General features: G+C 36.8%; 1 protein-coding gene across 3 annotated transcripts in view; it reads right to left on the bottom strand.

Annotated features, from left to right (window-relative positions):
• The window catches only part of LOC125275556 (protein diaphanous homolog 1), a 109,255-nt gene that overhangs the window by 57,045 nt on the left and 34,281 nt on the right, over positions 1–17,929 (bottom strand). For all 3 annotated transcript variants that reach the window (XM_048202596.1, XM_048202594.1, XM_048202595.1), the window contains 6 exons: positions 17,380–17,498; positions 16,285–16,401; positions 12,252–12,367; positions 9,784–9,848; positions 6,614–6,793; positions 4,171–4,734 (listed from right to left, as the gene is read on the bottom strand). In XM_048202596.1, coding sequence (XP_048058553.1) covers positions 4,171–4,734; positions 6,614–6,793; positions 9,784–9,848; positions 12,252–12,367; positions 16,285–16,401; positions 17,380–17,498 — 1,161 coding nt within the window. The remainder of the gene's footprint in view (positions 1–4,170; positions 4,735–6,613; positions 6,794–9,783; positions 9,849–12,251; positions 12,368–16,284; positions 16,402–17,379; positions 17,499–17,929) is intronic.

Genomic DNA, 17,929 nt, shown 5'->3' with positions numbered 1-17,929 from the left:
TTGCCTATTTAAATCCAAACAGCGACACACACACATCTGTGATGCACATCAGTTGAATTCTGTCTGTATGTTGTTTGACAACCATAAACATCATACAGTTAATGATACTTAATGGAGGAACTGCTTTGTGTGATTATTATTGTTAATGCATTTACGTAGTGACATTGTGCTTAACAACATCCCTCAATCACGCTGAAAAATGAGTGGAGTGGCTTATTGCTTCAACACGGTCCTGGTCTCTGGACAATATCATTATGCAGACGCCGCTGATATGATCATACAGTTCAAATGTGTTTCTCCATCATTTATGGACGCTGCACTGATTTAATGAACCGTAGATCGTGATTCTGGAGTCCGGGGCTTTATTTTACCCCCGTTCGAGAAGATGAAACACCACTGAGTGCTTTCTCACAGTCTCAACTCATAACCTCATTTATACAGAAGAAAAGCGCTGCAAGTCTTGAGAGTAAAATGAGTTTAACAGCAGTGAACAGGCTGTCAGGATATCAGTGCTGCTCCTCTGACTAACCGCCTTCAGACACCAAGCAAAGACAGAATGAGAAATGTAGAACAAGGATTAGAGGAAGACAGAATATGATAATAGACAGAGAATAAAAGAGGGTGAAACTCATTAAAACGGATCCAGATTTTACACACAAAAGAGAGAAAGGCGACGCGGTCCCAATGCACGCTGGGACGGCCAGACAAAAAAATGCTTGATCCTTTTGTAATTCTCTCCTCCTCTCAATCTCTCGCTGTTAATGCACGAGATTAATCGCACAAACCTTTTTAACGTCCATCATTCTGTCTTTTATGGTCCTGTGACTCGGCTAGGTGAGGATATTTTAGACTTCTGAAAATATTTAATATATATTTTTAGATACATGTAAGTTTGGGGTTAAAAGTTTGGGGTCAGTAAGTTTTTTTTTTTTTTTTTTTTTTTTTTTTTTTCCCCAATCAAGTATGAATTACATTTGATCAAAATTTACAGTAAAGAGATTTGTGTTACAAAACATTTCCATTTCAAATACTTTTAATTCTGTTTTTTTCTTTCAAAGAACCAAAGAATTAATTCAAATCAATTTTCAACATTAATAATAATAATAATAATAACAAATGTTTCTTGAGCTTCAAATCAGCATATTAGAATAATTTCTGAAGGATCATGTGAAACTGAAGACTTGAGTAATGACGCTGAAAATTCAGCTTTGATCACAGGAATAAATTATATTTTACAATATATTAATTTAGAAAACAGCTTTTTCAAACTGTAATAATATTTCAAAATTGTAATAATATTTCAAAATTGCTGTTTTTACTGTATCTTTGATCAAATAAATGTAGCCTTGGTGAACATAAAAGACTTCTTTCAAAAACAATAAAAAAAAAAAATCCTGACCACAAACTTTGAACAGCAGTGTACTTGCTCTCAAATGTATTATAACATGTTTTCCCCTAATCAGATTAACAATTTAATCAACACGTACTGCAGCCAATTAGATACAAAATAATTAATACATGAATGAAAATGCAGTAAAAACGTAGTTCAAATAATCAAGGTACTTTGTTTTTCATTTAATGCACTCAAGAAAGAATACAGTATTTAATCATTTTCATTTGTATGCACTGTTATAACAATGTATACCAAGAAACGGAAATATTATTAACCACAAATGAGAGTTTTGAATGAATCAATGATGGTAACGATCTGAAGTTGAAATCATAACTGCTATTAAAACATTTGTGGCTCTCATACTCATACAGAAGCAGAACAAGTTTCTGTACAAAAGGCAGTCTTTAGGAAAATGAAAGGAATAGTTTATCCAAAAATGTAAATTATCCCATAAATTTATGATAGGACTCCTGGCTGGCTCGCCAAATTGTCAAGTCAGAAGTCACCCTTCTGCCTGAACTCGACTTTCTCATGAACATGTGTACGGCTGTTGCAGCCAGTGATTATAGTTTTTAAAGTTTTAAATATGGATATTTTTCTTACAAAAACCCATCGCTTCACTTCAGAAGGCATTTATTAACCCACTGGAGCCGTATGGATTACTTTTATGATGGATGGATGTGCTTTTTGGAGCTTCAAAAACTATTCAATGCCATTTCAAAGTTTGGAAAAGCCAGGATATTATTTAATATAACTCTGAGTCTGTTCAGCTGAAAGAAGAAAGTCATATACACCTAAGATGGCTTGAGGGTGAGTAAATTATGGGATAATTTTCATTTTTGGGTGAACCATTCCTTTAAAAATGCATCAATATCATTGCATTATTTACAATGCTACTTTATCTAATAATGCTAGCAAAATCATCATAAATATTTTGGTATGTTGAAACTATCGTCCGGCCCTTGCACTTGTCATTTGTGACTGATTTTGCATAAAGTATGTCTGAATGTGACATTAACAGTCAGTCAGAGAGCATGTTGATGACTCTCACCTCCATTTTCCACTGGAATGTGAAAAGAAACATAAATCTGAGAGGAGAGGAAGAGAAAGAGAGATATATAAAGGGAAAGCGGAGGAGGCAAAGAGAGGTTAGGACACGGAGACAAGGTACAACCTCTAATGATACAGCAGCATCTAATTACTGAGAGAGAAAGAGAGAGAGTCAGGGGCGGCGTGAGATAACAAGACTAGTCTGAGAGCATGAGAGGAAAGCGAAAAAATGTTAATTTAAATTACAAAAGAATGCTGTCCTTTCTACCAGCAATTTAATTATCTTTCAGAGACACAGTCAAAAGACACAGGCTTATTAAAAAGCTATTTCACTGACATCCTCAAAGAGCCCTAACCATGGAGACTCTAAACACTCATGAATTCCACTGAAGCCATTAAAGAGTAGCTTTAGGCTAAAAGGAGACAGGACCGTTTTGATGTTTTTACACTTGTGGAGGGCGAGGAAAAGCGAGAGAGGGAAAGAGAGAGAGAGGGAAAGAGAGAGATCAGAGGAGGAGAGGAGCGTGTTCATGATCAACAGCTCATAGTCACCCATGATTCACTGCTGCGCACAGGACGCGTGTCACTTCCACAGCAAGTGGGCGATATACGGGTTGAAACTACGGCTACGCTGCAACTAAAACCTTCTTGATCAGTACTTTTGTCTTGTTTCCCATTTCTAAACTAAGGTCAATTTACTTGAGAAGCAAAACTGTACAAGTCTCGTTTTTATAGAATATATCCTAAATTAGGTTTATTTTTCTTACCCCATTGGCAGACAGGTTCTTCTTTTTTATAGTTTTAATTATAAATCAAAACAATTTTATTTTAATTAAAATACATTCATAAAATATTAAATGGATGGATTTTGTATTTATTTAGTTGGGTTTATGTTTAAAACAAACAAAAACTATTTATTAAATATAATGTCATGTAATGTAATAGTCATTCTAAGAGGACTGCTCTCCGCTTTCTGTATATAATCTATTCACAATTAGAATAAAAGTTGTATTTTTCATGCTGCTAGGAAGACCAACAGCCACAAATACACTGCAGAGTTTCAGTAGAGACAACCGCATTTAAATGCAGAGTAAATCTGCTGAGTAAATCCGATATTATAAAGGCTCACATTTGGTTATAGCCTATGTTCTTTTAATTTATAGAGACCTCTAAGTGTCTGTATAGCCTATGGTATGATTTATGCACATTTGTTCAAAACAGCCTGTATGGGCAGATTGTTGCATGATGTAGGCAAAATTTTGTAGGCACAACAGATGAACATTCTGATTTTTATTTCTGTTAATTATTACCATGTTGTGCCACGCATCTATTTTTCTTAAATGCATCAACTCAGAATGCCTAATATTGGTTTGATTGCTTGTGTTCCTTGAGAAAATAAATAATTTCTGTCTACCTGAACCACATGTGTGCGGTTCGGGTCGCAGGTCACGGCCTTTATGTCAAACGGATCGGAGACGGAATTAAATTAGTGCTGCTGTCGGATAATATTCAGTATTCTGTTAAGTACTGCGGGTGAAGGGCAGGTGCGTGTTTACCAAACAGGACACATGCAGGATTCTTCTTAGGAAACATTACCAAGCTTGAGTAGTAAACAGCTGCCACTAGAACTTTAATAGTCATTGGACTAATAGTCACACTGATCAGGCAAATGCACCATCATTTAGAGCCAAAATAGGAGGTGGAGACCTGTGAGAACATACACATACCTTGCTCCAGTTGGCTCTCTTCAGCTGCACCTCAGGTTTGTAGTCTTTTTTGGGCTGCAGGCCAAAGGGTAGCTGAGGAACAGGAGGCGCCCATCCACCAAACCCGCCTGGAGGGGGCGGAGGCATTCCAGGACCGCCCATTGGAGGAGGTGGAGGAGGCATACCGGGCATCCCAGGTGGAGGAGGGGGAGGAGGCGGCATACCAGGTGCGCCCGGTAAAGGCGGCGGGGGTGGCGGCATACAGGCTGCCCCAGGTAGAGGTGGAGGCGGTGGTGGTGGAGGCATGCCAGGTGCTCCCGGTAAAGGAGGAGGTGGAGGGGGTGGAGGCATACAGGCTGCCCCAGGTAGAGGAGGAGGCGGCGGCGGTGGTGGCATGGATGTCTGTCCGGGTAGAGGAGGAGGAGGAGGTGGAGGAGGAGGACCAGTGTAGGGGAGGCTGGCTTCACCTGGACGAGGTGGGGGTGGCACCGTGGAAGATGATGGGCCGGGGGGTGGAGCCACAGGCACGTGCACGGTGATGACCTTTGCTTTGGCTTCTTTGAGATCTTTTGAAAGCTTCTCAATCTGAGAAACAAAAGAAACAGAGACAGTCATATATTAGCATCAAAGTTTTTGACAAAATAAGTTATATCATCTGTATAACTATTGTTACACTATAAAAATAGTGAAAGGAGGAAAGAGTGGAAGATGAAATTTAACAATTTAATTTTAATTAAAATATTAAATGGATGGATTAAAGATTTATATAAAAGAAATATTTTATATATATATATATATATATATATATATATATATATATATATATATATATATATATATATATATATATATATATATATATATATAATTTTATATATTTTATATATAATAATAGAAAAGAGTGTAAAGAGATGAAATCTAATAATATTAATAATAACTAAAATAACTAAAATAAATAAATAAATAAATAAATAAATAAATAAATAATCGGTAACACTTTACAATAAGGTTCATTAGTTAAACAATGTATTAACTAACATGAACTAACCATGAACAATACATTTGTTACTGTATTTACTAATCTTCGTTAACGTTAATTAATGAAAATACAGTTGTTCGTTGTTTGTTCATGTTAGTTCAGTGCATTAACTAATGTTGACAAGATCTGAATAATGTATTAGTAAATGTTTAAATTAACAATAACAAAGATGAATAAATGCTGTACAAGTGCAGTTCATTATTAATTCATGTTAACTAATGTAGTTAACTAATGTTAACTAACGAACCTTACTGTAAAGTGTTACCAAATAATCTAAGCATCCAGTTGGCAAGTTTTTTGACAAAATAATAATAATAATAATAATATAAAATAATATACATCTTTTCTATACCTATTCTTACACTATAACTTAGTGTTAGGGGTTTGTTCAAATCACTATTTATTGAAGTTTGGAATGTAAATTAGGTTGCCGATAAAATTATGACAGTCATGACACCCTGGCAAACACCATAGCATGAGAGGCATCGCTCACATTTTCTTCATAAAATGTAAAAATCTAGTTAATAATGTAATTGACGAAGGGAGAGAAGGAGGGAGAGACAGACAGACAGAAGAAGGTCAGGCCAGAGTTGGAAGCACATGAGGGAGTGTCTAAATTCATGTCTAATTAGTGGAATAATTTATTTACCCAGAACTTGGCAGAACTCATTAAAAATGACCAGCCTGCTAATGTCACATCAGAGAGAGAGAGTTTGACTGTGGAAATCTGAAGTAGTTCACGAGGTTCTAGCTGACGTCCCACTAACGAGAAGTTTCTGATGCTTGTTTATCTGTAGGTGACGGGCTGGTTTAGCACAGCAAGTTCTCTCGGACGCTCCATCTGTCCGTCCGTATACAGTCCAAACAAATCTCTGTACTTCTGCTGACAGTCGCACTTCATCTCTTTCCACTGTAATTATCTGTAGTGTGTCTGTGTTTGTTAGATAACCAACAAACATCAGTTCTGTCCTGCCTGTTCTATTAATATCTCACATTTGTTTACTCTCTTCTCTCTTCATACCTCTCTCTCGCCTCACAGAGACACATTCTGGTCCACTTTACAATTTATTCTTGTTCAAGAACTGCCCACTTACACAGGAACAGAGAGTCTGATCCGCATACATTATTGGAAAATGTAAGAAGAATTTGTTTATTAAAGTGTGGTACTTTGAAACACAACTTTGTTTGCCTATTTGAAGTAATTGACACTTCAGAGTGATAAAGAATCATGCATGAATGAGAAAAAGAGTGGGATATGCATTTGAATTATTTAATTCATACTGTAAAGACTATGTAATGTTTTATTTTGACATATGTTTATTCAATATCTATAGTATTTCCCACCGATTGCAGTTCTGTTTGGTGCCGCAGAAATGACACACTTCTTGTTTAAATTACATCATTTCCTGTAGGTTTCTCCTGTACCTTCTCTTTCAGTTGGTTGATCTCTGACAGCAGGCCCTGGTTCTCTTTCTCTCTCTCACTCTTCTCCTGCCCCAGCGTGTCTTTCTCAGCACTGAGCTCCAGAACCTTCTGCTCGTAATCGGCCTCCATCTTCTTCAGCTCCACCTGCAGCTCGTGACGGGCCGTCAACTCTGCATCCAGCTACACAAACACACATCAGAATCCATCATCACAACAAAAATATATCTGCATAAACCGCCAACATGTGTGGAAACTGCTACTAATGCTGTGCATGTCATTCAGGAGGTCAAGTCAAGCACATTGCATGCAGAATCTCAAGCAGCTTAGTGTAGTGCAGTATATACTGCTAAAATAGTATATGAGCTAGAATGTTCATTTGACAAAAGTGACGTATTGTGCTACCAAACTCTGTCGTTTACACAGCGATCATCAGAGTTTATCACTATGAAGCTGGTTTGTTGTTCTCGGTGCAGGTGACTAAGAGGACGGACTCAAGAACAAATCTGAGGTGAAATGGAGTCTCTCTGGATTTTAGTATTCACCTCACAAACTTCCAGAAAATCTGTCCTTCTCCCTCACACAGACAGACGTTGACAATTTCCGGTGACATTGACGGCGGGTGTTTGCAAGCCAGACATGCAATTACGTGACAGCAGCGGAAATGGAAGGGTCACACACACACACACACACACACACACACACACTTTCTCCATTCTCCATGTGTTAATAATGAGAGTCGTTCGCTGTCGCTCTTTTGATGACACACTGCTATTACTCTGAATTAGAAAGGAAAGGAGGAGAAGAGAGAGAGTAAACACTCTCCTGACACACACTCACACACAAATGCATCAGCAAAGCGTAGATTATTTGCTTTATTTGGGCTCTAATAAATACACACACACACACACACACACACACACACACAGTGAATCTCAGAAACATGTCAAGAACATGTCCAGGTCACACTGCACACCAAAAAAGGAGGTTTAAAAAGAACATCCAAATTGTCTTTAAAAAAAGCTGTATTTATAAAATATTTATTGATTTATAAAAGATTCATACCATATATAGTCTGCATTTAAGCTAATAAAAAAAATCAATAAAAAAAAAAAAATCACTGCATTGCAGTAAGAGAGTCATAATGAGAATCACCACTGAAAATGAGAAATACAAAAACATATATATAATCAAAACTAACATATATACATAAACATCTTGACATATTATGGTAATGAAAATTAAACTTTTGTGAGAACTTGGGGGGGGGGGGGGGATGTGTTTAAGTTAATTGAAAGTTACTGCAATGTGAAGAAATTATGATACATAACATTTTAGCTGTAATGTATTTATACATCATGGCAGAATTTGTTGCATTGAATTTCATTTATGGTGATAATTAAAAGTAATTTTGAATCTTTATACAAAAATAGGCAATTTTAAACTGTAATACAGTACGAAAACACTATTACAGTAATAAGCATCTAATTAGAATCATTAGTGAGAGCTGCACACAAAAAAGAAAGTTTAAAGGGTTAGTTCACCCAAAAATGAAAATTCTGTCATTTATTACTCACCCTCATGCCGTTCCACACCCGTAAGACCTTCGTTCATCTTCGGAACGCAAATTAAGATATTTTTGTTGAAATCCGATGGCTCAGTGAGGCCTGCATAGGGAGCAATGACATTTCCTCTCTCAAGATCCATTAATGTATTAAAAACACATCTAAATCAGTTCATGTGAGTACAGTGGTTCAATATTAATATTATAAAGCGTAGAGAATATTTTTGGTGCGCCAAAAAAAATAAAAAAAATAACGACTTATATAGTGATGGCCGATTTCAAAACACTGCTTTATGAAGCTTCGGAGCGTTATGAATCAGCGTGTCGAATCATGACTCGGATCACGTGTCAAACCGCCAAACTGCTGAAATCACGTGACTTTGGTGCTCCGAACCGCTGATTCGACACGCTGATTCATTTATGCTCCGAAGCTTCCTGAAGCAGTGTTTTGAAATCGGCCATCACTAAATAAGTCGTTATTTTGTTTTTTTTGGTGCGCCAAAAATATTCTCGTTGCTTTATAATATTAATATTGAACCACTGTACTCACATGAACTGATTTAAATATGTTTTTAGTACATTAATGGATCTTGAGAGAGGAAATGTCATTGCTGGCTATGCAGGCCTCACTGAGCCATCGGATTTTAACAAAACGATCTTAATTTGTGTTCCAAAGATGAACGAAGGTATTACGGGTGTGGAACGACATGAGGGTGAGTAATAAATGACATATTTCCATTTATGGGTGAACTAACCCTTTAACATCAGGACGCATTACGGTGAGATTTTGAAGGTTAAATGTGCTTAATTGTCATGAAAATAAAAATAAATCTCATTCTCATTACTGTAAAGTGAAAAAAAAAAAGGCAGAATTTGTTGCATTGCATTTAATATATGGTGATAATTTAAAAAAATAATAAATCACATAAAATTGTTATTTTTTTACTTGTAATACAGTAAGAAAGCACTGTATTACAGTAATGAGCATCTAATTAGAATCAGTAGAGAGAGTTGCACAATAAAGAAAGTAAAACATCAGTATGCATTACGGTAATGAGAATTTGAGTACTAAATGTCCTTAATCGTTATTAAAATAAATTTCATGAAATTAACTGAACTAATAATAGACTGCAAACATGAAAATATGACTTGGACATGTTTTGGAGATACACATACATACAAATGTACAAACATTACACATGCACAAAGATGCACACACACAACAGCACACGCATTCAGATAAAGATGCGAGCACACACTCACGCACACACACATATGCGCACACACACAAGGTAATTGTAGACTGTGTTTGGAGAGTTTGGAGGGAAGATGTCAGGAAGAGACAGGAAATCTCCGTTCTGCTCGTCTCACCTCCCAAATTACACATCTGTCAACTGACAGGCGCGCTGAGACAGCGGGGGGCGTCTGGGAGCAGCGGCTGTGTGTCTGTGTGTATATGTGTGTGTGTGTGTGTGTGTGATGCCGCAGTAGGTGTGGTGTTGTTGATCCATATTGGAGGGTCATTCAATGTTTTTCAGCAGACGCTGATTTAGTTTAAATCTGTGTCATTCGCACAGACTCAAGCGTGTGTTTGTCCATGTGTCAATACCTTCTTTTCCAGCTCTGTGGCCTTGGCTTCACTGATTTCCACTTTGTTCTGATCGACCATGTTATCTAGAAAGAGAGAGAGACAGGCAGCAAGTGAATAGATGGTTTTAGAGGTGTGTGTGTGTATAAAGTGCCTTTCACTGCGACAAGTCTCTTTTCCTCCTGTGATTCGTGCTCTGATTACTGAACGATCTAATTAAAATCTGCGGCTTGCTCTGTGCCATCTCATACTCGCGCTAAAATAAGAAAACTTAAAGAGTCTTTGAAATCACCACACAAAGGGCAGCGAGTGAGCATACATTTATACATCTAAAGCTCCTGGAAAACTCTTCTGCGTCTGTTCTCATACCCTAAAGTCTCTGTGAACTCTAGATCAATATCACTCGCACGTGTGCCCATTACAAACACCAACCTAAAAGAGTCTGAGGAAAGCGAACTAAGCTTAGTTTAACCAGTGAGTCATACGGCGAGAGGGTCAGCGCTGACGTCAGCAGCCAAGAATAGGAAGTATGCAAGGAAAATTTGCAGTTCAAAAGGAAAATAGACAAGGAAGTTCATAAAGAAGGAAGTCTGAAAGAACGTAGAGTAGTACAGAGCAAAGTATATATAAGTTCATAGGGAAGTATTAAAGGAAGGATGGAAGTATGGACATTAGTATGAAAGGAAGGATGGAAGGAAGTATGCAAGGAAGTTTGAAAAGAAGAAATTATGTTCAGACGAAAGTACAGAACGAAGTATATAAGGAAAGATGAATGAAAGGAGGGAAGTTTGGAAATATTGAAGGAAGTATAGAAGGAAGTTCAAATGGAAGAATGTATGAAGGTATGGAGAGAAGCTTAAAAGAAGTGATGGGGGTATGAAAGGAAGTTCAGAAGGAAGGAAATTTGAAAGGAAGTTCGGAAGTACAGAGTAAGAAGTTCACAGGGATGTAGAGAAGTATGACAGGAAGAATGGAAGCTATGGAAAGAAGTTTGGAGGGAAACATGGAAAGAAGTTGGACAGTTCAGGAGGAGTAATGGAAATATAGAAGTAGGATGGAAGGAAATACAGAAGGAAGTTCATAAGGAAAGATGAAAGGAAGAATGGAAGTACAGAAGGAAGTTTCAAAGGAAGTTCAGAAGTATAAAGCAAAGTATGCATGAAAGTTCACAGAAAAGTACAGAAGTATGACAGGAAGTATGGAAGTTCATAAGGAAAGATAAAAAGGAAGAAGGACATTTGGAGATAAGGGTGTATGGACAGAAGGAAGCAGAGAGGAAAAGTACAGAAGTTCGGAAAGATAGATAGAAGTATTAGAGTTACAGTATGGAGGCAAGTTCAGAAATAAGCAAGAAAGAATGGATGATTATGGAAAGAATGGTTGACTGTGTAAAAGTGTTTAAAGTTTCCAATCAATGATTCAAAGCATGTCAACACAAAAATATGTTGGCCTAAATTTAAAATGTAAATATCCGAATCGCATTTAAATTTTCATCCATTTGGACTACACAGTTTCCACAAACTAATGAACTCAATCTGATATATATTTGTCAGTCACACATAAATGAAACAAGATTTGGCATAGTTTATTATTACCTATTTTCATCTATTTGATTTTATTTAAATAATCATTCTCCAAACACATTTATTCAAAGAGTTTATAATAAGCAAAAATACAAATAAATATATGTATGATCAAATAATGTCGAGCTGTGGAACAAGCAATATTCATTTAAAATATATGAGATTGAAACCAATTGGTTTTGTCGATGATAAATATATAAAGCTGGTTATTGTGCTTCATTTATGTATAACTGACAAATATGCATCACGTTAAGTTTAGTAGTTTGTTAAAACTGTGTAATCAAAATGGATGGAAATTTTAAATGCAATTCAAATAAATGTGACATGTAGGCCTAAAATATTTTTTGATGAACCTCACAACACAGCTGGAAAAACTTTAGTTCAAACACCAGACCCACACAGCCGATGTGAGCCAAACCAGAGGCCGTCTCTGACAAATACTACATACTAATAATGAGAAAATGAGCTTATTTTCATTAAATCCTAAAGAGCTTGTTTGTGAGCGCTCTCAATGTCAGGCCGGATTACTCTGAATGAGATTGGAGATGTTTTGATGTTTCGCATGGGATTCTGAATGCTGCCACCCTGTGGTCAAATGTGCAATTTCAGTGTCTCCTGTGTGTGCGCGTGTTAGACTATACTTGTGGGGGTCAAATGTCCTCACTTACATAGTGAAATATTATGACTAGTAAAGACATTTTACTGGTCCTCACTAGTTAAAAAAGGCTTATAAATCACCAAACCATGTTATTTAAATCAAATGTTTTGCACATGTTTCTGTGACGGGTAGGTTTAGGGGGAGGGGTTGGGTCAGGCCATAGAAAATATCATTAACCTGATATAAAATCAATGGAAGTTTATGCAATGTCCTCACTAATATAGCAAAAACAAACGTGTGTGTCTTACCAATCAGATAACTCACGTCCAGGTCAAACTTCCTGCATTTGAAATCAGGATCACAGCCGTTCCTGTGCAGAACGATCTGAGCCGTACACTCATCGATGAGTTTGTAGTACTGAGGCCTGAGAGACAGAAACAGAGATGTCAATCTGTGTCAGACTACCATCAGCGCTGAAGATCTGGAGCTTGGGAAGGAAGCCAAACAGAGATATTGAGTGCCGAGTTCATAAAATAAAATAAGAGATTTTCATCACAGGGTCACACACACCAGCCGTCCATGACGACCTCCAGTGACCTTTCAAAATGACACACTGTAGGTAATTTAAGGCGAGGCAAGTGTATTTATCAAGCACATTTCACACACAAAAGTGCTTTACATAAAAAGGAATTAAAAATAATCATAACAGATGATAAAGAAATAAAATGAACAATGAAAAAAAATATGCAAAATATAATTAAAAACAATTAAGAAGAAAACTGAAGAATAAATAAGATGATGAAGTGCATCAGTAGGATGCAGCAAGTTTAGTAAATGCACAATAAAACTGATTTAAATGTTTTGGGGGCTCGTCCGGGATGCCCAGAAATGCAGTCTAGGTATGCAGCTCACTAGTTTTGAAACACAGCCCATATGGGATTGCGTGTAACTGTGTTAGATGTCATTTTAATGTGTGTGTGTGAGAGAGACTGAAAGTAGCTGACACCTGCGTGTTTGTGTGTGTGATGGTTTGATATTTGAGAGGTTTTTCAGACAGTCCATTTGTGAGAAATCTGCCATCTTGACCTGGTGTGAAACGAACTCGATATGTTCTTCATTTTCCACCAAGCGGTTTCTTTTTCCTTTATTTGCCCTCTTTTCTCTCCTCCCTCCCTCACCATCAAGGATTTTTCGGTGGAGCGAGAGAGACCCCTAGTGTCCGTGTTCAACCACAGCACCTTACTTGCGTTTAACCAGGGGCTTTTGGAGAAATCGGAATAATCCTAATTAATTCTCTCTCGTCAGTGATTAAAGTGGTGAAATGAGAGTTTGTTTGTGGGCAGACGGGCCGCTCGGGGATTTGAGCTGCGGTTATATTTGGAGGATAATTATATGGAGGCGTCGTCACTTTCTTCCGTGTGTCAGCACATTAATCGCTGAAGAGAAACTCGCATGAAACGATTCTGCTGATGGCAGCACAGAACGACCGGCAAACTGCTCCGTCTCGCACTTCTCTTGCTCAGCTCCTTTCTGAAAAGTCTCGGTTCTCGCTCATTTACCTCTTTACGTGATGTTCATAACATTTATTTCACATTTCTGCTCATAATCTACAACTAAATGATCAGTTCACCTTGTTAAATCAACCTGAAATCCTTTTTACAATCTGTATGATTTTATGGGAGAAGAACAACAAAACATGTTCTTCTGCATCACTGTACTGTTACAAAATACTATTTCAGTCTTTTTTTCTTCAAAATTTCATGTTTAATTCAGTGTTATTTTGTTGGCAAAATGTACTTTTTCTATCAGTAAGTTAGATCTGAAGCTCAGACGGAAGCCAAAACAAGATTTTCATCACATTGTTTGGCACAGGGTGACACACCAGCCGTCCATGATGACCTCCAGTGACCTTTCAAAATATTTTAATGTTTGATTCAATGTTACTTTTTAATTATTTGTAAAATGTACTAAAGAAAATAGTTTCAAAGTAAATCCTACACCAGATTTTTTTCACTCCACCATGTCTCATACACTCTAAAAAATGCTGGGTTAAAAACAAACCAGGGTTGAAACCTGCTGGGTAGTTTTATTTAACTCAACTATTGTTTAAAAAATACTATATTGCTCACTTAAAATAACCCGAAATGTGTTGGAAATTAACATTTATTAATATGTTTAATAAATAAATGTTTAATGAATAATAATTAAACAAACATGTATTAATAAATGTTTTTGATTATTATTGTTGACTCTAGCAATGATGTGTCTGATTTTTATTTTCCAACCTATTTTGGGTTAATTTTAACCAGCGTTAACACACTAATTGAGTACTCATTATTTCTGCAGTATGCACACTGTGCACAGTTTGCTAATTTTCATTATGCATGAAAAAGTGATCAACTGCATTTGATAAAATGTACAGGATACAACAGAAGACACTGTGTGACAATGTATCCCATTATGCAATGTGCTAAACTTGACCTTCTATTTACAGTGATGAAAGAAATGGAAGTGTTATCAAATGTTATTTTAATCATTATTTAATCTGATCCATTATTTGATCCAAAGTTAAGACATAATTACTCAGATTAAAAATATTTTAAAAAAAATCAAGTTTCTATAGTACTTACTACACTGCATACATAAAGTATACAGTATATACTGTGCAGAACACTAACATTCCATTCCAAACATTCTGCCCACACACACACACACACACAGGACAGAAACAGGCTCGCCAATTTCCTGCCTGTCGGATCACGTTGAGGAGACAAGAAACAAGCAACAAGTCTGACATCCTGAAAGCATTTACAAACCCTCACACACACACTTTCTCCATCTGTCCATGTCTTTTCATATTCACACCATCTCTTCTGTTTTCTCTCTCTCTCTGTGTGTGTGCAAGTGTGTGTGTGTATGTATGTATGTGTGTGTGTAAGGCTCTTTTAAGAGAGAATAAGAGTGTGTGGGTGATTTTAGACGTGCAGGTTAGAGAAAAATAAATGAAAGAAATGTGTATGTCTTTTCTCCACTGCAATAATTTCTCTGCCAAGAAAACCTTCTAAATGTACCGGGGTGTGTGTGTGTGTGTGTGTGTGTGGTAGTTAATTGAAGCGGGGGTGTCATACAGTGGCTGGGTTCTGATTTAGAGCCGGTCGCCGTCGGCAACCGTATCCGCCTCCTGCTGCCCATCAATCAAACGTTTCCTTGTCTCAGACTACATCCATCTCTCCTGTTTCCCCCTTTATCCATAAACTCTCACTTTGTAGTGAGAATAACTACAATCTGATCTCTTAAAGAGACAGTTCAGACAAAAATGATCATTCTGCCATTATTTATTCACCCTCATTTTGTGTACAGAGAACTGAAGTAAATAAAGACATTAGCACTGTTCCACAACCTAGTGGTGACTTAAAGGGATAGTTCACCCTAGTTCATCATTTACTCACCCTGCTGTTTTTCTAATGCCATATACCATTGTCGCAAACTCCATTCCTGAAGGGCCACAGCTCTGCACAGTTTTGCTTCAACCCTAATCAAACACACCTGATCCAGCTAATCAATGTCTTCAAGATTACTAGAAACTTCCAAGCAGGTGTGAGTTGGAGCTGGTTGGAGCTAAACTGTGCAGAGCTGTGGCCCTCCAGGAATTGAGTTGAGACCACTGGGGTATACACTTCTTTCTTTTCTGGACCACAAAAAGAGATTAAAAAAGTGAGTAAATGATTATTTTCATTTTAGGGTGAACTATCCCTTTAAGGCATCGTTGGCGACTCAAATGCTGTTGTATTTGGTAAGCAGTTAAATTACACAGCCTTCCAACAAACCTCGTTTGACCAAATGCATCCCTTATGGAGAAGAAACCCCCTGAATGAGCACAGTACAATTATTATGTAAGATGGTGGATGCAGAGAGAGAAATGTTGAATATGCAGCCTACATAGAGAGCAGACAGCTAGGGAACTTAATACTAGGTTCTAAAACAGAGAGACCCCTGTGTGTCCAACTAAGGCTTTTTCTTCCCTTCTCTCATCAGTCTAAACTCTTGACAGGTGTTTTTCTTGCTCCACAACCACACAATAATCTGACTTTCTGCCATTTTTCACAACCTGACAGAAGTTGACAGCTCTACCATCAGTGATTGACAGCCAAATAACCCGAGGCTCGTGCTTATATATGTATGTCAGCGATGTGACAGACAACTAGTTGTCAACCACGGTTCCATTAATACATCACACATCAATTAAATTCGCTCAAAATTCAATTGAGACTTCTACAATTTTCAGATAGGGTCAAAGGTCACTGTAGGGATTAGTATGGAGTGAAGGATGTGCGCTCATACCTGGACATGTAGTCGTTTCGCACCAGTAGCAGGTGCTGGAGCAGCGACAGGAAGAGAGGTTCAGCTTTAGAGTCCTTCACTGTGTTCATCAAGATCTGGAAGACTTCAGTCATATCAGTGAACACAGAGTTAAAGAACAACAATCTTGTTATTGTTAACTATCAAAATCATTTTTGTTAAATGGAATAAAGCTGAAATAAAATAAAATATTTGATTAAAAAAAATAACTTATTTCAGTTAGGTGTTTATATAAAACAAACAAAATTAGAAATAGATTTTAAAAGCAAAAATTATTATTAAATGACAAAACCATATAAAATTACTACAAATTAAACTAAAAAAAAAAGTTCAAAAACTTAAAATATAAAAATAAAAGCTAATTAGAAATATTAATAAAAACTATAATGGTAAAATAACATTAATAGTAGTCTATATTTATATTCCGCTCTACTGTGACTATATAACTTTCTCAAATATTATTATTAATTTAATATCTCAATGCATTTTTCCTTGCTGTTTTTCTTGTGAATGAATGATTAAGGCTGGTTGTGAGCCTAGACTTTGACGCCACCTGGTGGATGCCACCTGGTGTTTTTTTTTTTTTTTTTTTTTTTTTAAAAAGGTCATATTTTGCACTTTTGTATATACATTTGTTTTGTTATAGTCCCCTTATAAATGTTAATTTAGGTTTTTTGCACCAAATCAGTCATAAATTAGTGTTTCATGATCATTTTCACTGTCTCTCTGCCTCTTAAATGAGACAATTGAACAAGACTACTGCTTTTTTTATTTTACTACAGTGCTTTCTAAATGTAAATGACCCCTGTTATGAATGGGAAATATCTTCACATTGAAAATGAGTAAAATGTGTTTTGTTTAGTTTTAAAAATCCTACAATCCTGTGGTATGTGATATGTAAAATAAAGAATAGTCTCGGCTTGTAAAAATGATTCTGCACTTTTGAGACACCTGGCGGTCAGCTTTGGAACTGCAATCAGAAGCAGCTAAATGTTTAAACCTACAAAGCTCAGCACTGAACCCAAAGCTTTTCAAAAGTGTCTTGGAGAGATAATTGACGCCAGCAGTGAAGGATATTCCATCTCAATACGGACATCGTCCAACCGCGAGCGAAGGTCTTCAGAGTCTTCATCAGCCTGCTCTTCAAACACCTGCAACTGAACCTTGATATCCTCGTTCTCTATCGACTTCACTTCCTACACACACACACACACAGATGGAGAATTTAAGTGAAATCAAAATTTTGAATGGTGTGTGATTTTCAGTAGTGACTTTCCCAGTAACAAACAGTAATACACAGTAAGTGACAAAGCACTAAATGATTGTTTTTCATGCTGCATTGCACATGTGCAGTCAAAACATGTTGTTGAATCTGATTCATTCTGCCAAAATGATTCACTGATTCATCTGAGTCATCATTCAAAAGGTGTTCATGCACATTCTATGACTTCGCTTTTACAACAACAAACATTATAAAGGAATTTTAAAGAATTTTTCTTGCAACTACATCAATTCAAAAATATAAGTTAGATTGGAGCGTTTGTGTTATTTTATTAAGATAATACTGATGGAACTTTCTTGAAGCCCACTGACTGTTACATCCCATTAACCATTGTATCCATTTTAT

This window comes from Megalobrama amblycephala, linkage group LG9, assembly GCF_018812025.1.
Source record: "Megalobrama amblycephala isolate DHTTF-2021 linkage group LG9, ASM1881202v1, whole genome shotgun sequence".
Lineage (NCBI taxonomy): Eukaryota > Metazoa > Chordata > Actinopteri > Cypriniformes > Xenocyprididae > Megalobrama > Megalobrama amblycephala.
This window is presented reverse-complemented; position numbering and strand designations above follow the sequence as displayed.